At 34.4% G+C, this 23,396-nt stretch overlaps 1 protein-coding gene across 3 annotated transcripts in view; it reads right to left on the bottom strand.

The window, feature by feature from the left end:
* Nucleotides 1-23,396, bottom strand: part of LOC127734571 (KICSTOR complex protein SZT2-like) — a 141,550-nt gene that overhangs the window by 23,586 nt on the left and 94,568 nt on the right. For all 3 annotated transcript variants that reach the window (XM_052244515.1, XM_052244523.1, XM_052244532.1), the window contains 12 exons: nucleotides 17,012-17,136; nucleotides 16,246-16,434; nucleotides 15,339-15,417; nucleotides 14,905-15,072; nucleotides 14,271-14,489; nucleotides 12,666-12,811; nucleotides 11,692-11,893; nucleotides 6,476-6,669; nucleotides 5,973-6,144; nucleotides 2,968-3,113; nucleotides 1,588-1,758; nucleotides 269-506 (listed from right to left, as the gene is read on the bottom strand). In XM_052244515.1, coding sequence (XP_052100475.1) covers nucleotides 269-506; nucleotides 1,588-1,758; nucleotides 2,968-3,113; nucleotides 5,973-6,144; nucleotides 6,476-6,669; nucleotides 11,692-11,893; nucleotides 12,666-12,811; nucleotides 14,271-14,489; nucleotides 14,905-15,072; nucleotides 15,339-15,417; nucleotides 16,246-16,434; nucleotides 17,012-17,136 — 2,049 coding nt within the window. The remainder of the gene's footprint in view (nucleotides 1-268; nucleotides 507-1,587; nucleotides 1,759-2,967; nucleotides 3,114-5,972; nucleotides 6,145-6,475; nucleotides 6,670-11,691; nucleotides 11,894-12,665; nucleotides 12,812-14,270; nucleotides 14,490-14,904; nucleotides 15,073-15,338; nucleotides 15,418-16,245; nucleotides 16,435-17,011; nucleotides 17,137-23,396) is intronic.

Here is a 23,396-nt window from a genome sequence, read left to right as displayed (position 1 = left end):
GTGTTTGTTTGTCAAATTGTCCTTTTAATTTTGATTTTTCATATTTTTTCCTTAAATTCAGTTAAGTAATCTTTACTGCATATTGTTTAAAAAAAGAAATACTTGTATTAACTGATGATACCTTAAATGGTTTCTTTACTTAAATTACATGACCTTATACCTTGTTCAATAACACAAAACACATTAGGTGTTGTAGAATATATAGTATATACACAATACGATAAAACACATTACTGATGCATCTTGTTAATATGGATCAACCTCTTACCTTTTCTGACATGACCTCTGACCCCTTGTGTTTGTAACCCATGACATTTGACCACATCTCTAATGGCAGCATGAAGTGTCTGTGAGAGAGGTTTCGTAGGCTGTGTGTCCTTGTAAGCCTCATCAAAAGGTTGACTAGGATGACTAGCACTGAATTGGCCAATGTTACTATTCTTCCTTCTCAGATGTTCATTTGGAGGTGGTGCTGCATGTTTGATCAAATTGTCTAATTCAGTGTTCTATAATATATAAAAATTCTAAAAAGAATTTCTTTAAACATGCATAAACATTCTTCAAAAATAATAACATTGTAGCTAAAATAAACTGTAGAAGTTGAGTAGACAAATCATATACCACTTTAGCAGATACACAGGTTAAAACAATATTCCTTTGACTATTCTGGCAATAATTTAATATGTAAATTATGCAAAACATTAGTCAATGAACAGAAAAACAAAAGTCAATGAACAGAAAATGCAGGGCCAAACAATCTTCATGGAAATGAAATGTGGTCGGAGGACCCAGTTATTGTCCTTTGATTTCAGTTGTCTGATTTCAGTTGTCTACAAATATAGTCCCTAGTGTGGACAGTGTATAACTTGTAATATTTTTGAATACACTGTCCACATTTATTTCTTTATATTTTATGCATGAAGTATTAAGGGGATGAAATTACGTTAAAAAAATTTGGGTGCTGAATCTTTATGTTAAGTAGTGATTTGGTCCAGTTAAAAAGGTCAAAATCTAGAATGTCTGAAGCTGTCAAACTGAATTTTAGACCCCCTTAACATAGAATTGTCCATATTTTGAGTTAGAGCTGATAGACTTTTCTAGAATTTTGATATTATTTGTCCCAATAGTAGTACACTACATTGTAAAAATCTTTTTGAGATAGAGCAGGTGCGATTTTTCTAATTTGAATTTATTGTCTAAAAGAAATGCACTATGAAATAACTGTGTTCTTGGGCCATGTGCAAATGCTAATACAACTGCATACCAAATATCATTGACTTTCAATAAGTGGTTATCCTTAAACTGACCTAATCACAAATTAAAAAATTCAAGCTTAGCCTAAGTTTTAGAGTCAATAGACCATGAATGAGGGGGCAGTGCCAACTTATCGTCATGGAGATTATAAGAAAAACATGAATAATTTGCTGACACTGATGTGGCCGAAAAGGAACAGCAGGCCTTGGTCTCGCCTTTGCAACATTGTCAAGATATGACACAAAAAGAAAGAGTATGCTGAAATGTCTCACCAGCTTTAATGATAATAATTGAATTTTATGTTGTAAGTTTTTAAGATCATAAGAAACCCACCTTTGTTTTACTTGACTGTGAAAATCCACAATGATGGAACAGTCCCATTTTCTGACTGATAATACTATTGAGTAAGGTATTACGATTGTTATTCCACTTCACTAACTTCATAACATTGGAAACGAGGATCTTGTTCAAATCACCAGCCCAGTTATATGTGTACAGGCATAGCTACAAAATCAGAAATTAAAATCATCATGAATAGTCTAAAGCAGCTCACAACATGGAATATTATTAGTTACATAGTGTGCTAGTGACCTAATACGATATATATGGGTTCAGTAAATTCCATATGGGGTGAGAGCGAGTCTTGAACCACATATGCAATTTATTGACCCCATATATATCGTATTAGGTCACTAGTACACTGTGGAACCAATTTATCTTACCCACTATTTTAACATGTGGCATTTAGACTAGTGGCCTATCAAAGTGATCAAGTCTTCAATATAAAGAACCTACTTCCATTTGTCTATACAAAAACAAATGCCAACAATAACAACTTGTTAGCTTTTAATGTGTTTTCTGCATTTATTTCAATCGTTCATCATCAATTTCTTCATCTGTTGTCAGAGCGAAACGTTTCAGGTTTTTCTTCAACGCCGTCTTGTTTTTTACAAAGGTACATAACACCACTACTAACCCTGTATTGAAATAAACCATGCCTACTAATCCCATATGAAATATACATGGTCTTCACGTGGTCGCTTTTAAACAATCATATTTCTAGAAATGTATAGGAGGTAAGATAAAATATATTATTAAGGTAACTTCTGTCAGGATATAATAAGCAATTATTCAGAACTCATCATAAGCTGCATCTGATGATTATTCAATCACTCCAACCTTTTTCCTTCCATTTAGATATGTATTTTGTATTGAAAGTAACAACAAATTCTACTTAGAAAAAAACAGTGGTTCAGGTCTTTTGTACACTCTCCCTTTTTTCCCCTTCTACTTACATTTCTGTTCTTAATAATAAATAACAGTAACCTTTGTCTTGGTATAAACACTAGTTTGGAATAAACAATAGATCTGGACTTGCCAATATTTCCATTACATATCTGGGGATATCATTTGAACACTCCCCCTTTTTTCCCCCTAATACTTACATTTCTGTTCTGTACAGTAAGTAACAGTAACCTCTGTCTCGGAATAAGCAATGGATCTGGAGTTGCCAATATTTCCATTACATATCTGGGGATATCATTTGTACACTCCCCCTTTTTTTCCCCCTAATACTTACATTTCTGTTCTGTACAGTAAGTAACAGTAACCTCTGTCTCGGAATAAACAATGGATCTGGACTTGCCAATATTTCCATTACATATCTGGGGATATCATTTGTACACTCCCCCCTTTTTCCCCCCTAATACTTACATTTCTGTTCTGTACAGTAAGTAACAGTAACCTCTGTCTCGGAATAAACAATGGATCTGGACTTGCCAACATGTTCATTATATCTGGTGATTTTTCTCTTTCAGACCACAATGGTGGAAATCTCTGATATGTTTGTTTTGGTATAGCTAAAGAAACACAAATAAAAAAAATCCTTTTATTCTATTGCTTATATTGAAGTAAACATGTTACCATCTTTAAAAAAAATATTATCATTGTATAACAGTTTTTCTGTTTAGCTAAATATACAAAGGGGCTGGGAATGTTTTCTACTACAACATCATAAGTTTAAAACTAACAATGAAGTTAATGAAAAAAAACAAGATATGGTTTGAATTGTAATGCCACACAATAAGGTTGCCAAAACCTCTTGCATTTATAAGCCACACTGTATAGAAATTTCTGCATGGTTTTGTGTATACAATCAACAGATTCCAATTTGAAAGATTGTATCAGTCAATTCTATAAAGGATAAGAACAGACAAAAGGAATGACAATGGATGGATAGGCAACAGATTCCAAAACATCCACTGTTAATTAAAGGCAGGTGTTTAAAGGCAAATACCTAAGATTTGTAAGGCATTTTATGTTCAAGATTTATTATCAATATTTGAACCAAAACATACAATTCTCTCCCCCCTTTTTTTTCGAAAAGAAAATCACTAAAATACTATTCCTCTAAATCATGTAAAAAATAGGAAAATAATGAACGATAAAAAAACTACCAACATGTTTTTCTGACATCACGTAAATAAACTACCTATAGCATATAGTATCTGCAATATCTCTTACAGTGGCGGATCCAGAACTTTTTGTAAGGGGGGCCCACTGACTGACCTAAGGGGGGGGGGCCGCTCCAGTCATGCTTCAGTGATTCCCTATATAATCAACCAAATTTTTCCCACAAAAGGGGGGGGGGGCCCCAGGGCCCCCCCCTGGATCTGCCTATGTCTTAGATTGCAATTGGTACCTTATGTCTTTTGTCTTTTTGATAGATTTTGTTTGTGCTCAGTGCAAATTTGATGAGTCATGTCTTTTCCAACTGATTTTTATATATTGTTCTTATGTTGTGCTGTTACACCACTGTTCCAGATTAAGAGGAGGGTTGAATGTTCACAAAATTGTTCAACCCTACCACATTATTTGTGTGTCTGTGACAAGTCTCAGTGACAGTTGTTGATTGCTGTCTTCCTTATGTTGTAATTTGTTTAAGCATAAATCAGGTTGTTGGGATGTTTTTTTTTTATATTGTTTCCCATTTTGTTTCTAACTTACTATACAGTATGGGTTTTGCTCATTGTTGAATATTGTTTACATTCTTGCCTTTGGTCTCTAATGGATAGTTATTTTATAGGCAATCCTACCATATCTCCTAATTCTTATAAATGTTTGTATAGATTATCAGGATTTTTACATTCAGAAATTGTAAAATTTCCCACTATTCAGCATATCTCAGGGAATAAGCACAGTAGAGAACAAGTCAATTAGGTTAATACTGTTGATAATTTACACTGCATATATGCTGAAAAACTGATCATCTGTTTATTGTATTGATCTGAGTGATATTCTTGATTTAAACTTCATTGTTTTAGAAGCCTACAATGATATTGTTAGGTCAAACTTTTAAAAAACCATTCAGTCAACTCTATTTGATGTCAGAAAGTCATAATATGGAAACTTCTGCAAAGCTAAAGATAATGATACAGACATAGGTAAATATCAAGCATTACCTTTAGGCGAAGTGGGTGAAGCAGTAAATGATACAGACACAGGTAAATATCAAGCATTACCTTTAGGAGAAGTGGGTGAAGCAGTAAATGATACAGATATAGGTAAATATCAAGCATTACCTTTAGGAGAAGTGGGTGAAGCAGTAAATGATACAGACACAGGTAAATATCAAGCATTACATTTAGGAGTAGTGTGTGAAGCAGTAAATGATACAGACATAGGTAAATATCAAGCATTACCTTTAGGAGAAGTGGGTGAAGCAGTAAATGATACAGACACAGGTAAATATCAAGCATTACCTTTAGGAGAAGTGGGTGAAGCAGTAAATGATACAGACATAGGTAAATATCAAGCATTACCTTTAGGAGAAGTGGGTGAAGCAGTAAATGATACAGACATAGGTAAATATCAAGCATTACCTTAAGGAGTAGTGGGTGAAGCAGTAAATGATACAGACATAGGTAAATATCAAGCATTACCTTTAGAAGTGGGTGAAGCAGTGAATGATACAGACACAGGTAAATATCAAGCATTACCTTTAGGAGAAGTGGGTGAAGCAGTAAATGATACAGACACAGGTAAATATCAAGCATTACCTTTAGGAGAAGTGGGCGAAGCAGTAAATGATACAGACATAGGTAAATATCAAGCATTACCTTAAGGAGTAGTGGGTGAAGCAGTAAATGATACAGACATAGGTAAATATCAAGCATTACCTTTAGGAGAAGTGGGTGAAGCAGTAAATGATACAGACATAGGTAAATATCAAGCATTACCTTTAGGAGAAGTGGGTGAAGCAGTAAATGATACAGATACAGGTAAATATCAAGCATTACCTTTAGGAGAAGTGGGTGAAGCAGTAAATGATACAGACATAGGTAAATATCAAGCATTACCTTTAGGAGTAGTGGTTGAAGCATTAAATGATACAGACATAGGTAAATATCAAGCATTACCTTTAGGAGAAGTGGGTGAAGCAGTAAATGATACAGATACAGGTAAATATCAAGCATTACCTTTAGGAGAAGTGGGTGAAGCAGTAAATGATACAGACATAGGTAAATATCAAGCATTACCTTTAGGAGTAGTGGTTGAAGCATTAAATGATACAGACATAGGTAAATATCAAGCATTACCTTTAGGAGAAGTGGGTGAAGCAGTAAATGATACAGACATAGGTAAACATCAAGCATTACCTTTAGGAGAAGTGGGTGAAGCAGTAAATGATACAGACATAGGTAAATATCAAGCATTACCTTTAGGAGAAGTGGGTGAAGCAGTAAATTCTTCCTCATTAAAATCCTGGACACTAGCCTGCCATTGTTCTGTGTTACGTCCAACAACCACAAAGTTAATGTCTTGATCTGCCATCACCATATCAAATCTGTCTGTAGTATCCAATGAACTCTCTATATTTACATCATCAGTCTGTAATACATTGAAATCATTCTATATGTTAAAGGCCTGCAAACATAATACAAACTTGTGAACTCCGCCTGACAGGAAGCAAAGAGAATTTTCTTTACGTAGTAAATGATATAAGTAGAAATATACCTAAGATATAAGGAAACATTTTAACAAAAATGCTATGATAACATGTAGTCAGAATTCAGACGGTGGGTCTAAAGCTTTACCTAGGAAAAGATAAAAATTCTTCACGTTTTTTTAAGAAATCCCAAGCTGTCTGTTTAAAAATCATAAAAAATCCAAATGATCACAGAGCTTTTTGTTAGAACCAAGCTTATCTTATAAGCATTACCTGAACTGGAATTCTGCATGGGTTGTATAACGTTCCATTACAGAGATTTCCCTCACTGTCTTTGTATAACTTGAAGATTTTAGGATGGACATCACCAAGTATATGAGACACAACGTTAATGAATTCTTTCAGGAAAAAATCAACAGCAAATCTTGAAGCCAAAGCCATAACGTCTTTACTCACAGAAGGCACACCTAAAAATAAGATTCATAAATAAAATGATGAAATGCAGACTGATAATTGCTCTGGAAATTATATATCAATAAAATGCTCCGCAGGGCGCAGCTTGATACGACCGCAGAGGTCGAAACCCTGAACAGTTGGGGGAAGTATGGACACAACATTCAAGCTTGATACAGCTTTGGATTTGGATTGTGATTAAATATTTGACACAGCATAGGTTTCTAACACAGATTGAATGTGGTCTAAGAACTTAAAAATTTTAAATTGGACATTCACCTATTATGGTCCAATATCCAAAATCTAAATACATGGTTAGATTCAGCATATCAAAGAACCCCAAGAATTCAATTTTTGATGAAATCAAACAAAGTTTAATTTCTGACCCTTTTGACCTCAATGTGGACAAAGTTGATAACGGGGCCCAAAAATCAAAATACATGGTTAGATTCAGCATATCAAAGAACCCCATATATTCAATTTTTGTTGAAATCAAACAAAGTTTAATTTTGGACCCCGATTTGGACCAACTTGAAAACTGGGCCCATAATCAAAAATCTAAATACATGTTTAGATTCAGCATATCAAAGAACCCTAAGAATTCAATTTTTGTTAAAATCAAACTAAGTTTAATTTTGGACCCTTTGGACCTTAATGTAGACCAATTTGAAAACGGAACCAAAAATTAAGAATCTAAATACACGGTTAGATTCGGCATATCAAAGAACCCCAATAATTCAATTTTTGATGAAATCAAACAAAGTTTAATTTTGGACCCTTTTGACCTCAATGTGGACAAAGTTGATAACGGGGCCCAAAAATCAAAAATCTAAATACATGGTTAGATTCAGCATATCAAAGAACCCCATATATTCAATTTTTGTTGAAATCAAACAAAGTTTAATTTTGGACCCCGATTTGAACCAACTTGAAAACTGGGCCCATAATCAAAAATCTAAATACATGTTTAGATTCAGCATATCAAAGAACCCTAAGAATTCAATTTTTGTTAAAATCAAACTAAGTTTAATTTTGGACCCTTTGGACCTTAATGTAGACCAATTTGAAAACGGATCCAAAATTTAAGAATCTAAATACACAGTTAGATTCGGCATATCAAAGAACCCCAATAATTCAATTTTTGATGAAATCAAACAAAGTTTAATTTTGGACCCTTTGGACCTCAATGTGGACCAATTTAAAAACGGGGCCCAAAATCCAAAAACTAAATACACGGTTATATTCAGCATATTAAAGAACCCCATGAAATCAAGAATAAAACCCCATTGAAATTGGTCAAGAAATAAGCAATTTATAGGAAGTATCTTCTTTTGCACAATCCTGTGCTATTAAATATTTCTTGCTATTGCGCAATACTGTACAATTGACAATTTCTTGCTATTGCGCAATATTGTGCTATTGGATATTTCTTGCTATTGCGCAATACTGTGCAATTGAAGATTTCTTGCTATTGCGCAATACTGTGCAATTGAAGATTTCTTGCTATTGTGCAATACTGTGCAATTGAAAATTTCTTGCTATTGCACAATACTTATTATATAATAATTTACACATCCTGTTTGGTGTGTATCTCCTACCATATCATTATTATTTGATTTTAAATATAAATCAGAAATAACCAACTTAAAATGGAAAATTTTAAAAGAAACAAAAAAGGAAAAAAAGAAAAAAAAGGAAAAAAAAATAAATCCCCCCCCCAAAATTTTTTGAACCCCCATTATGATTCATCACCCCCAAACTCAATCCCAGCCTTCCCTTTGTGGTATGGTACCTTGCAGTACAATTTCAGAGAGATCCATACACTTGAACACAAGTTATTGTCTGGAAACTAGAAAAAAATGTGTTTTTTGGCCCCTTTTTGGCCCCAAATTCCTAAACGTTTAGGGCAATTACCCCCAAACTCAAACCCAGCTTTCCCTTTGTGATATGGAACCTTGTAGTACAATTTCAGAAAGATCCATACACTTACACACAAGTTATTGTCATGAAACTAGAAAAATGCTTGTTTTTTGCCCCTTTTTTGGCCCCTAATTCCTAAAATTTGGAGGCAATTACCCCCAAAATCAATCCCAGCATTCCTTTAGTGATATGGAACCTTGTGGTACAATGTCAGAGAGATCCATACACTAACACACAAGTTATGTCTGGAAGTTACAAAAATGCTTATTTTTGGCCCCTTTTTGGCCCCTAATTCCTTTACTGTTATTACCATAACCCCCAAAATCAATCCCAACCTTCCTTTTGTGGTATTGAACCTTATGGTAAAATTTCATAAAGATCCATTCACTTAAACTAAAGTTAGAGTGCGAAAACCAATGTGTCTTCGGACGACGCCGGACGACGACGACGACGACGACGACGCCGGACGACGACGACGCCAACGTCATACCAATATACGACCACAAAAATTTTTTTGCGGTCGTATAAAAAGGGAAAAATAGTTTTCAATTTTACAACATTTTTTTGTTATTGTTATTAACTTTTTCAACATCTATAGACACTGATTTTCAGATTTCAGCCACCATTTTTACTGGCACATGCCTCAACAAATGAGATAAAATGTAAACATTAAGTTTTTGCTGTTTTTCAATCTGCCACTTATTCTTTGCTGCTTTATGTAAGTATGATAATATATCACATTACTGAGCATTAGATATTCTACAATAGTTGACAGCATTCTTCATTGTGAATCTACTTCATAGCCTGTATTTATACAAACCTAGTTCATGACAGAAATCTACAATAGTTGACAGCATTCTTCATTGTACATCTACTTGATAGCCTGTATTTATACAAACCTAGTTCATGACAGAAATCTACAATAGTTGACAGCATTCTTCATTGTACATCTACTTCATAGCCTGTATTTATACAAACCAAGTTCATGACAGAAATCTACAATAGTTGACAGCATTCTTCATTGTACATCTACTTGATAGCCTGTATTTATACAAACCTAGTTCATGACAGAAATCTACAATAGTTGACAGCATTCTTCATTGTACATCTACTTCATAGCCTGTATTTATACAAACCTAGTTCATGACAAAAATCTACAATAGTTGACAGCGTTCTTCATTGTGAATCTACTTGATAGCCTGTATTTATACAAACCTAGTTCATGACAGAAATCTACAATAGTTGACAGCATTCTTCATTGTACATCTACTTCATAGCCTGTATTTATACAAACATTGTTCATGACAGAAATCTACAATAGTTGACAACATTCTTCATTGTGCATCTACTTCATAGCCTGTATTTATACAAACCTAGTTCATGACAAAAATCTACAATAGTTGACAGCATTCTTCATTGTACATCTACTTCATAGCCTGTATTTATACAAACCTAGTTCATGACAGAAATCTACAATAGTTGACAGCATTCTTCATTGTACATCTACTTCATAGCCTGTATTTATACAAACCTAGTTCATGACAGAAATCTACCATAGCTACAGCATTCTTCATTGTGAATCTACTTCATAGCCTGTATTTATACAAACCTAGTTCATGACAGAAATCTACAATAGTTGACAGCATTCTTCATTGTACATCTACTTGATAGCCTGTATTTATACAAACCTAGTTCATGCCAGAAATCTACAATAGTTTACAGCATTCTTCATTGTACATCTACTTCATAGCCTGTATTTATACAAACCTAGTTCATGACAGGAATCTACAATAGTTGATAGCATTCTTCATTGTAGATCTAATTCATAGCCTGTATTTATATAAACCTAGTTCATGACAGAAATCTACAATAGTTGACAGCATTCTTCATTGTACATCTACTTGATAGCCTGTATTTATACAAACCTAGTTCATGACAGAAATCTACAATAGTTGACAGCATTCTTCATTGTATATCTACTTCATAGCCTGTATTTATACAAACCTAGTTCATGACATAAATCTACAATAGTTTACAGCATTCTTCATTGTACATCTACTTCATAGCCTGTATTTATACAAACCTAGTTCATGAAATAAATCTACAATACTAGTAGTTGACAGAATTCTTCATTGTACATCTACTTCATAGCCTGTATTTATACAAACCTAGTTCATGACAGAAATCTACAATAGTTGACAGCATTCTTCATTGTGAATCTACTTCATAGCCTGTATTTATACAAACCTAGTTCATGACAGAAATCTACAATAGTTGACAGCATTCTTCATTGTGAATCTACTTGATAGCCTGTATTTATACAAACCTAGTTCATGACAGAAATCTACAATAGTTGACAGCATTCTTCATTGTACATCTACTTCATAGCCTGTATTTATACAAACCTAGTTCATGCCAGAAATCTACAATAGTTTACAGCATTCTTCATTGTACATCTACTTCATAGCCTGTATTTATACAAACCTAGTTCATGACAGGAATCTACAATAGTTGATAGCATTCTTCATTGTAGATCTAATTCATAGCCTGTATTTATATAAACCTAGTTCATGACAGAAATCTACAATAGTTGACAGCATTCTTCATTGTACATCTACTTGATAGCCTGTATTTATACAAACCTAGTTCATGACAGAAATCTACAATAGTTGACAGCATTCTTCATTGTATATCTACTTCATAGCCTGTATTTATACAAACCTAGTTCATGACATAAATCTACAATAGTTTACAGCATTCTTCATTGTACATCTACTTCATAGCCTGTATTTATACAAACCTAGTTCATGAAATAAATCTACAATAGTTGACAGAATTCTTCATTGTACATCTACTTCATAGCCTGTATTTATACAAACCTAGTTCATGACAGAAATCTACAATAGTTGACAGCATTCTTCATTGTATATCTAATTCATAGCCTGTATTTATATAAACCTAGTTCATGACAGAAATCTACAATAGTTGACAGCATTCTTCATTGTACATCTACTTGATAGCCTGTATTTAGACAAACCTAGTTCATGACAGGAATCTACAATAGTTTACAGCATTCTTCATTGTGTATCTACTTCATAGCCTGTATTTAAACAAACCTAGTTCATGACAGAAATCAAACCACTTGACAAGAAGTGAAGAGAATACAGGATTCAGAATGCCACGGCTGCCTTCCTCGTATTTTTGTATGATCTGCTGTATATCACCTTCTGATCCTGAGCTTACACCAGACATCAAAGATGAACTTGGTGAGGGCTGACCTTGAACTTGTGCTGCTGAACTCGGAATATCAAAAAATGACTAAAAAAAAAAGGAATTTGTATCAAAGTATTTTCTGGAACAATAAAAAGTGTAAATCAGCAAATCATCATATGATCCCTACTAAAAAATAATAGAAATGACAATAAGAAAACTATAATGGTCATTAGTAACAAGACTGCACACTGAAATGTCTCCTCTGCTTTATATATTATGATTGAATTTTATGATGGAAGCATAAAACATGTACACCAAACAATCATTCTATACTACAAATATAGTTGACCTATTGCTTATTGTATTTGAGAAACAGATCTAATCATAAAAACACATCGATTACTGATCCATGAAATGAGGTGATGGTCAATTGAACCCTGTATATATGTTGAACATGTGTACCTTGCAATGATTCTATATACCAAATACAGTTGTCCATAATGATATTTTAATATTTTATTCATAATTTTTAAACAGTTGGTGAACCATGCAAAACGGAAAGTTTAAAACATATGACATGTGTATACAAGAAATGAATGAAGTATAAAGTTCTTATCCTATACCTTTTAAAATATTAAACTTAACGCAAAGAGCTAACACTTAAGTCGCCTATTTAGCATCCCTATGTCTTACATTCTGCGTAACAGGCAAGACAAAACTACATGGTCTGAAAAAGAACCTTGCAATGCCACTATTAAACAGATTTGTTGATTTGTCTAAAAAAAGTTATGTCATCTTAAAGAAACTGTCACACACGAGCACATGCTTGACACATGAGTGGCAGATATGCCCTAGTCGATGAGATAATTGTACATACCTTAGCCTGATCTGGTGTAGGGGAGGTTACTCTCTGGAAGACATCTTTAAGTGACTGAAGCAATGGAGATGACACAGCACTACTTAGGACTATCTTATCTGGCATCTTTCTGGTCATTATAGAATGTCTCCTTTGAAGGTCTGATTCTGTAAATGTATATAAAAACTCAATAAATCAGGTATTAAACAATAGGGATTCTATCATCATCCTTAATTAATGTCTTTTGTAAACTTATGAAAAAGAAAGAAGACTATGTTCATGGATACCATTCAATCTTAATCACTGTTAAACCTGAACCAGGAATACATTGCTGAGTCTCAGGTCAAAAAGGGGTCTAGTGAGTGACTAGTGAGGTAAGACTTTTCTTACCTAGGAACCTAATTTTGGGTAAATTTGAATAAGATGTAATAAACCATACATTTATCATCTGATGAAATATAGGCCAGGTAGTCTTTTAAATTCTGAGGTAAGGATAAAGTTAGAAAACATAAGATCTCACAATAACCTCATTAAATGTTGAGGTATCTGACCAAGGCAAATATATGTTAGCTCTACTGACATTACTGGCAGTAAATCTATTAAATGTTGAGGCATCTGACCAAGGCAAATATATGTTAGCTCTACTGACATTACTGGCAGTAAATCCATTAAATGTTGAGGTATCTGACCAAGGCAAATATATGTTAGCTCTACTGACATTACTGGCAGTAAATCCATTAAATGTTGAGGCATCTGACCAAGGCAAATATATGTTAGCTCTACTGACATTACTGGCAGTAAATCCATTAAATGTTGAGGCATCTGACCAAGGCGAATATATGTTAGCTCTACTGACATTACTGGCAGTAAATCCATTAAATGTTGAGGTATCTGACCAAGGCAAATATATGTTAGCTCTACTGACATTACTGGCAGTAAATCCATTAAATGTTGAGGTATCTGACCAAGGCAAATATATGTTAGCTCTACTGACATTACTGGCAGTAAATCCATTAAATGTTGAGGCATCTGACCAAGGCGAATATATGTTAGCTCTACTGACATTACTGGCAGTAAATCCATTAAATGTTGAGGTATCTGACCAAGGCAAATATATGTTAGCTCTACTGACATTACTGGCAGTAAATCCATTAAATGTTGAGGTATCTGACCAAGGCAAATATATGTTAGCTCTACTGACATTACTGGCAGTAAATCTATTAAGTGTTGAGGTATCTGACCAAGGCAAATATATGTTAGCTCTACTGACATTACTGGCAGTAAATCCATTAAATGTTGAGGTATCTGACCAAGGCAAATATATGTTAGCTCTACTGACTTTCCTGGCAGTAAATCTATTAAGTGTTGAGGTATCTGACCAAGGCAAATATATGTTAGCTCTACTGACATTACTGGCAGTAAATAAATTAATTTTTTAGATATCTGACGAAGGCAAATAGAAGTGTTAGCTCTACTGACATAACTGGCAGTAAATCAACAAAATGTTGAGGTATCTGAAAGACTGAGGAAGATATATGTTACCTCTTGGTGCTTCTAATGAGAAGGGAATTCAGTACGACCTAAAACTTATGAGGACTTTGAAAGACAAAGACAGATAATCAATACCTCTAGGAGCATGAGGTGAGGAAGGAGTTGAGTATGATGCTACTGGCAGTAGCTCCATCAACTGTTGAGGTATCTGACAGACCGAGGCCGTCAGCATGGTGAACTCTGTCACTATGTCACACAATGAATGGCGAACAGCTAATATCAATTTCTCCTTCAGTGAGCCAAGATCTGCTGAACCAACTTCCCATGCTCTGAACTGTAGCAAGGCTGTGGGTCCTATAACAAAATGCAGAAATCATTAAAACATTAATCACAAAGTAACTACTCAGTTCAGTATGTAAGACTACATCTAAACTTCATCGTGGTATATACATGTAATGGTAACAGTAAATCACTTTAATGTTATGATTATAAGTATTGGTCTTTGGTTAATGGTTGTCTCATTGGCAATCATACTACATGTCCTTATTTTATATACAAACTTAATTTCAATTTTACTTTTAACTGCCTTACACCTGGTCCATATATAGAACCATTACTTTCATACAGCTAAGGGCCTATATATATAGAACCATAACTTTCATACAAATTAGTGTGTGCAGTATATTCTTTCCATGGGCCTACGTTCCAATCCTTGAAGGTTTAGAATTACCAAATAGAATTCTCTATCGAACAATCATATGATATTTACCTGGCCGAGAATCACCATTACTTTCATACAGATCTGTGTGTATTAGATGTTCAAATTCTTTCTCTGAGGTGATTTTGGTATAACCAATCCTAGAAGGTTTACGACAACCCAATGCTTGTACAGGTATACCTTTCCCATCAACTAATGCCAAACTTATACATGCTATCCCTGAAAAAGGATTAGAAAAAACACACAACTGTACAAATGTAGTTGAGTATCTTGAAAACATTTTCAGTCAAACCACAAAATATGCTCAAATATTATTTTTTTATTTACTAAAAAAAAATCTGGAGATTATAAAAGGCCATTCTTATAACTGTTGATTTCTGTTATCATAATCACATTAAAACAGAGGTAGGCTGTTATGTCTATATTGTAAAACATTAAAAGAAGAATCTTTATTTAAACTGCCAATAAAACACAAATAAACTTACCTTTCCCACCATGGGCTGGTCTGATGTAAAGAAATGCCTGACCATCATGAATGGCTTGTTGTCTGCCATCCATTATGTCCTATAATACAAAATAAGAAGTTTACAAAAATTCTTTGATGAAATAAAGTCACTGTTAGCAGAAAAAATAAGAAAAATGTCAGTGCAGCAAACAGATGCACATTGACAAAAGCAAAAATAACAATAGAGCCTCTAAAGTCCTATCAATTTTACCATTTTGAGACAATGCAAGGTGCATAACTCTGGAAAGGTGAAATTGGTCATTGCGAATATTTAACTTGACCAGCATCTTATAGTAGTCACATGTAGTTAAATAACAAAATTGTAAGATTCTGACTAAAAGTAAACTGACTAGATTATCTGTAAACTGTATCTTGCCATTATTCAACAATCCAAGAGGCATAACTCTCAGAATGTATTTTAGGCAACAGAGAAAATTGAACTTAAATGACATTTCGTTGTATTTATCAACTTTGAAAAATTGTAAGGTCTTTCTCCTAAGCAAATTTAAGTTATCAACTGGCAACATGATGACGCAAGTACAAAAGGGCAAGTAAATGCTTCCTCAAGTTTTAAGAAAAGGAGCATAACATTTACTTTCATAAAATTTTCAAAAGGTTAAGACTGTTAAGGATTGACAGCAGGACTTTTGTTTAAATTAGCCTTTCTCAGCAACATTTAGAAACAGCATGTTATGCAATATTAAAAGGAATGGGAAAGACTTTGAAACTCTAATTAATAATGCAACATGGTCATCTTCTTTTAATGTTTTAAACTTCTGTTGAAAATTACTAGAATTTCCAGAATAATGTTTTTTTTCATCACATCTTAAAGTGAAGGAAGAGCTGTTGACACTTAAAAAATAGTGAACAATAGGTAAAACCATTACCTGGAAGTGACTGTCTGGTCTGTTATCAGCATAATTAGGTATATGAGAGAACAGCTTTAGGTTTTGTTTCAGATAGTACACAACAGCTGATAACTGCATGGTGGCAGATACAGGTATTGTCAGTTGTAACTGCATAGGTCCCTTGCTGTCCTCAGCATTTCTTTTAATCTCTTGTGGTTTCTGAATAAACTGTTTAGAATAAGAAAGAAAATATATGATTAATACTATTTAGGATATGAATTGATTTTTTTTTCCAGGAAGAGAAAACTTGCTTTCAACTGCAATTTTTAAAGCTTATTATCTGCATAAAATAATTCAATATTTACAAAGAAATGAGAAAAATATGATACAGTGCTTACCACATATCTTATAACATGTGGATGGCTGTACCCTATATATCCTAAAGCATTATTTCTCACTGAACGCCGAAAATCAGTTACTTATCAAAAAATGTTTCTATATTTTTATTAATGAACAGCATTTCTAGAGTGTGCCATATTTTTTTTTCATTTACCTGATTTAACCTTACACCTACATATGTGTTAATTTTGTTGATGGTAGGTTGGATTTTAGTTATGCAAGTCAATGCATTGAAACTTGAGTTTTACAGTTGAATGAATTATTCATTTGTTCCAAAGATAGGTCAAGATAAATGAACAAAACAGGTCTTGTGAGATGTAAAAATACACAGAAAAGAAAGTAAAATTGTGTCTTCAAAAAGGTGGAGTTTTTTTTGTGTTGATCAGTATACATAAAATTGACTTACATGAACATCTTCAGCTGATAATTTTGACAGAGGGTTCCTGTTAAGCTGTACAGACAGAATGTCCAATACAGCATCATCTAATTTATTCTGTAAAGTGTTCACTAATCCTTCTCTAATATCTTTTCCTGAAATAAAACAAATGTCTTACATACAGAATCCCCAACAAAAACATCAAATATGTTCTGTAAAGTGTCCACTAACCTCTCTATTTTAATACCTCAAAATTACTATTTCTAAGGTAACCATTTGTCTTTCTTTTGTACAAGAAAATTTTATTTGGAATTTTCCTTTTGATCTTCTTTAACAATCTGTTTTTAAGTGATACTTGTTACCTGGTGGTTCTATGCCATGGACAATAATGACAACAGATAAATGTGATGTTTTACCAAGTAGTTCTATGCCATGGACAATAATGACAACAGAGAAATGTGATGTTTTACCTGGTGGTTCTATGTCATGGACAATGACAATAGAGAAATGTTATGTTTTACCTGGTGGTTCTATGCCATGGACAATAATGACAACAGAGAAATGTGATGTTTTACCTGGTAGTTCTATGTCATGGACAATGACAACAGAGAAATGTGATGTTTTACCTGGTGGTTCTATGGCATGGACAATAATGACAACAGAGAAATGTGATGTTTTACCTGGTAGTTCTATGTCATGGACAATAATGACAACAGATAAATGTGATGTTTTACCAAGTAGTTCTATGCCATGGACAATAATGACAACAGAGAAATGTGATGTTTTACCTGGTAGTTCTATGTCATGGACAATAATGACAACAGAGAAATGTGATGTTTTACCAGGTGGTTCTATGTCATGGACAATGACAACAGAGAAATGTTATGTTTTACCTGTTAGTTCTATGCCATGGACAATGACAACAGATAAATGTGATGTTTTACCTGGTAGTTCTATGCCATGGACAATAATGACAACAGAGAAATGTGATGTTTTACCTGGTAGTTCTATGTCATGGACAATAATGACAACAGAGAAATGTGATGTTTTACCTGGTAGTTCTATGCCATGGACAATAATGACAACAGAGAAATGTGATGTTTTACCTGGTAGTTCTATGTCATGGACAATAATGACAACAGATAAATGTGATGTTTTACCAAGTAGTTCTATGTCATGGACAATAATGACAACAGATAAATGTGATGTTTTACCAAGTAGTTCTATGCCATGGACAATAATGACAACAGAGAAATGTTATGTTTTACCTGGTAGTTCTATGCCATGGACAATAATGTCAACAGAGAAATGTGATGTTTTACCTGGTGGTTCTATGTCATGGACAATAATGACAACAGAGAAATGTTATGTTTTACCTGGTGGTTCTATGCCACGGACAATAATGTCAACAGAGAAATGTGATGTTTTACCTGGTGGTTCTATGTCATGGACAATAATGACAACAGAGAAATGTTATGTTTTACCTGTTGGTTCTATGCCATGAACAATGACAACAGAGAAATATTATGTTTTACCTGGTGGTTCTATGCCATGGACAATGACAACAGAGAAATGTTATGTTTTACCTGGTGGTTCTATGTCATGGACAATAATGTCAACAGAGAAGTGTTATGTTTTACCTGGTGGTTATATACCATGGACAATGACAACAGAGAAATGTGATGTTTTACATGGTGGTTCTATGTCATGGACAATAATGACAACAGAGAAATGTTATGTTTTACCTGGTAGTTCTATGCCATGGACAATGACAACAGAGAAATGTTATGTTTTACCTGGTTGGTCTATGCCATGGACAATAATGACAACAGAGAAATGTTGTGTTTTACCTGGTAGTTCTGTGCCATGAACAATGACAACAGAAAAATGTGATGTTTTATCTGGAGGTTCTATACCATGGACAATAATGACAACAGAGAAATGTTATGTTTTACCTGGTGGTTCTATGTCATGGACAATAATGTAAACAGAGAAATGTGATGTTTTACCTGGTGGTTCTATGCCATGGACAATAATGACAACGGAGAAATGTTATGTATTACCTGGTGGTTCTATGCCATGGACAATAATATCAACAGAGAAATGTGATGTTTTACCTGGTGGTTCTATGCCATGGACAATGACAACAGAGAAATGTGATGTTTTACCTGGTAGTTCTATTGCCATGGACAATAATGAAAACAGAGAAATGTTATGTTTTACCTGGTAGTTCTATTGCCATGGACAATAATGACAACGGAGAAATGTTATGTATTACCTGGTGGTTCTATGCCATGGACAATAATATCAACAGAGAAATGTTGTGTTTTACCTGGTAGTTCTATGCCATGGACAATGACAACAGAGAAATGTTATGTTTTACCTGGTAGTTCTATGCCATGGACAATAATGACAACAGAGAAATGTTATGTTTTACCTGGTGGTTCTATGTCATGGACAATATTGACAACAGAGAAATGTTATGTTTTACCTGGTAGTTCTATGCCATGGACAATGACAACAGAGAAATGTGATGTTTTACCTGGTGGTTCTATGCCATGGACAATAATGACAACAGAGAAATGTGATGTTTTACCTGGTGGTTCTATGCCATGGACAATGACAACAGAGAAATGTTATGCTTTACCTGGTGGTTCTATGTCATGGACAATGACAACAGAGAAATGTGATGTTTTACCTGGTGGTTCTATGCCATGGACAATAATGACAACAGAGAAATGTGATGTTTTACCTGGAGGTTCTATGTCATGGACAATGACAACAGAGAAATGTGATGTTTTACCTGGTGGTTCTATGTCATGGACAATGACAACAGAGAAATGTGATGTTTTACCTGGTAGTTCTATGACAATGACAACAGAGAAATGTGATGTTTTACCTGGTGGTTCTATGTCATGGACAATGACAACAGAGAAATGTTATGTTTTACCTGGTGGTTCAATGCCATGGACAATGACAACAGAGAAATGTTATGTTTTACCTGGTGGTTCTATGCCATGGACAATAATGAAAACAGAGAAATGTGATGTTTTACCTGGTCGTCCTTTGTCATGGACAATGACAACAGAGAAATGTGATATTTTACCTAGTAGTTCTATGCCATGTACAATGATAACAGAGAAATGTTATGTTTTACCTGTTAGTTCTATGCCATGGACAATGACAACAGAGAAATGTTATGTTTTACCTGGTAGTTCTATGTCATGGACAATGACAACAGAGAAATGTTATGTTTTACCTGTTAGTTCTATGCCATGGACAATGACAACAGAGAAATGTTATGTTTTACCTGTTAGTTCTATGCCATGGACAATGACAACAGAGAAATGTGATGTTTTACCTGGTAGTTCTATGTCATGGACAATGACAACAGAGAAATGTTATGTTTTACCTGTTAGTTCTATGCCATGGACAATGACAACAGAGAAATGTTATGTTTTACCTGGTGGTTCTATGCCATGGACAATAATGAAAACAGAGAAATGTTATGTTTTACCTGGTCGTCCTATGTCATGGACAATGAAAACAGAAAAATGTTATGTTTTACCTGGTGGTTCTATGCCACGGACAATGACAACAGAGAAATGTGATGTTTAACCTGGTGGTTCTATGCCATGTACAATAATGACAACAGAGAAATGTGATGTTTAACCTGGTGGTTCTATGCCATGTACAATAATGACAACAGAGAAATGTGATGTTTTACCTGGTGGTTCTATGTCATGGACAATGACAACAGAGAAATGTAATGTTTTACCTGGAGGTTCTATGTCATGGATAATGACAACAGAGAAATGTTATGTTTTACCTGGTGGTTCTATGCCATGAACAATGACAACAGAGAAATGTTATGTTTTACCTGGTGGTTCTATGCCATGAACAATGACAACAGAGAAATGTTATGTTTTACCTGGTGGGTCTTTGCCATGGAAAAAAATGAAAACAGAGAAATGTGATGTTTTACTTGGTCGTCCTATGTCATGGACAATGACAACAGAGAAATGTTATGTTTTACCTGGTGGTTCTATGCCATGGACAATGACAACAGATAAATGTGATGTTTTACCTGGTGGCTCTATGCCATGGACAATGAAAACAGAGAAATGTGATGTTTTACCTGGTCGTCCTATGTGATGGACAATGAAAACAGAGAAATGTGATGTTTTACCTGGTGGTTCTATGCCATGGACAATTATGACAACAGAGAAATGTTATGTTTTTACCTGGTGGTTCTATGCCATGGACAATGACAACAGAGAAATGTGATGTTTTACCTGGTAGTTCTATGCCATGGACAATGACAACAGAGAAATGTTATGTTTTACCTGGTAGTTCTATGTCATGGACAATGACAACAGAGAAATGTGATGTTTTACCTGGCAGTTCTATGCCATGATCAATGATAACAGAGAAATGTGATGTTTTACCTGGTAGTTCTATGTCATGGACAATGACAACAGAGAAATGTTATGTTTTACCTGGTGGTTCTATGCCAATGACAATAATGTCAACAGAGAAATGTGATGTTTTACCTGGTGGTTCTATGTCATGGACAATAATGACAACAGAGAGATATTATGTTTTACCTAATGGTTCTATGCCATGAACAATGACAACAGAGAAATGTTATGTTTTACCTGGTGGTTCTATGCCATGGACAATGACAACAGAGAAATGTTATGTTTTACCTGGTGGTTCTATGTCATGGACAATAATGTCAACAGAGAAATGTTATGTTTTACCTGGTGGTTATATACCATGGACAATGACAACAGAGAAATGTGATGTTTTACCTGGTGGTTCTATGTCATGGACAATAATGACAACAGAGAAATGTTATGTTTTACCTGGTAGTTCTATGCCATGAACAATGACAACAGAGAAATGTTATGTTTTACCTGGTCGTCCTATGTCATGGACAATGACAACAGAGAAATGTTATGTTTTACCTGGTGGTTCTATGCCATGGACAATGACAACAGAGAAATGTTATGTTTTACCTGGTGGTTCTATGTCATGGACAATAATGTCAACAGAGAAATGTTATGTTTTACCTGGTGGTTATATACCATGGACAATGACAACAGAGAAATGTGATGTTTTACCTGGTGGTTCTATGTCATGGACAATAATGACAACAGAGAAATGTTATGTTTTACCTGGTAGTTCTATGCCATGAACAATGACAACAGAGAAATGTTATGTTTTACCTGGTCGGTCTATGCCATGGACAATAATGACAACAGAGAAATGTTGTGTTTTACCTGGTAGTTCTATGCCATGAACAATGAAAACAGAAAAATGTGATGTTTTATCTGGAGGTTCTATGCCATGGACAATAATGACAACAGAGAAATGTTGTGTTTTACCTGGTAGTTCTATGCCATGAACAATGACAACAGAAAAATGTGATGTTTTATCTGGTGGTTCTATGTCATGGACAATGACAACAGAGAAATGTTATGTTTTACCTGGAGGTTCTATGTCATGGACAATGACAATAGAGAAATGTGATGTTTTACATGGTGGTTCTATGTCATGGACAATGACAACAGAGAAATGTGATGTTTAACCTGGTGGTTCTATGCCATGGACAATTATGACAACAGAGAAATGTTATGTTTTACCTGGTGGTTCTATGCCATGGACAATGACAACAGAGAAATGTTATGTTTTACCTGGTAGTTCTATGCCATGGACAATGACAACAGAGAAATGTGATGTTTACCTGGTGGTTCTATGTCATGGACAATGACAACAGAGAAATGTGATGTTTAACCTGGTGGTTCTATGCCATGTACAATAATGACAACAGAGAAATGTGATGTTTTACCTGGTGGTTCTATGTCATGGACAATGACAATAGAGAAATGTTATGTTTAACCTGGTGGTTCTATGCCATGAACAATGACAACAGAGAAATGTTATGTTTTACCTGGTGGTTCTATGCCATGGAAAAAAATGAAAACAGAGAAATGTTTTGTTTTACCTGGTCGTCCTATGTCATGGACAATGACAACAGAGAAATGTTATGTTTTACCTGGTGGTTCTATGCCATGGACAATGACAACAGAGAAATGTTATGTTTTACCTGGTGGTTCTATGCCATGGACAATGACAACAGACAAATGTTATGTTTTACCTGGTGGCTCTATGCCATGGACAATGACAACAGAGAAATGTTATGTTTTACCTGGTCGTTCTATGTCATGGACAATGATGAAAACAGACAAATGTGATGTTTTCACCTGCTGGTTCTAAGCCATGGACAATAATGACAACAGAGAAATGTTATGTTTTACCTGGAGGTTCTATGTCATGGACAATGACAACAGAGAAATGTTATGTTTTACCTGGTGGTTCTATGTCATGGACAATAATGACAACAGAGAAA

This window comes from Mytilus californianus, unplaced genomic scaffold (assembly GCF_021869535.1).
Source record: "Mytilus californianus isolate M0D057914Y unplaced genomic scaffold, xbMytCali1.0.p SCAF_1, whole genome shotgun sequence".
NCBI lineage: Eukaryota > Metazoa > Mollusca > Bivalvia > Mytilida > Mytilidae > Mytilus > Mytilus californianus.
The sequence above is the reverse complement of the archived record's forward strand: the minus strand, read 5'-3'. Positions and strand labels throughout refer to the sequence as shown.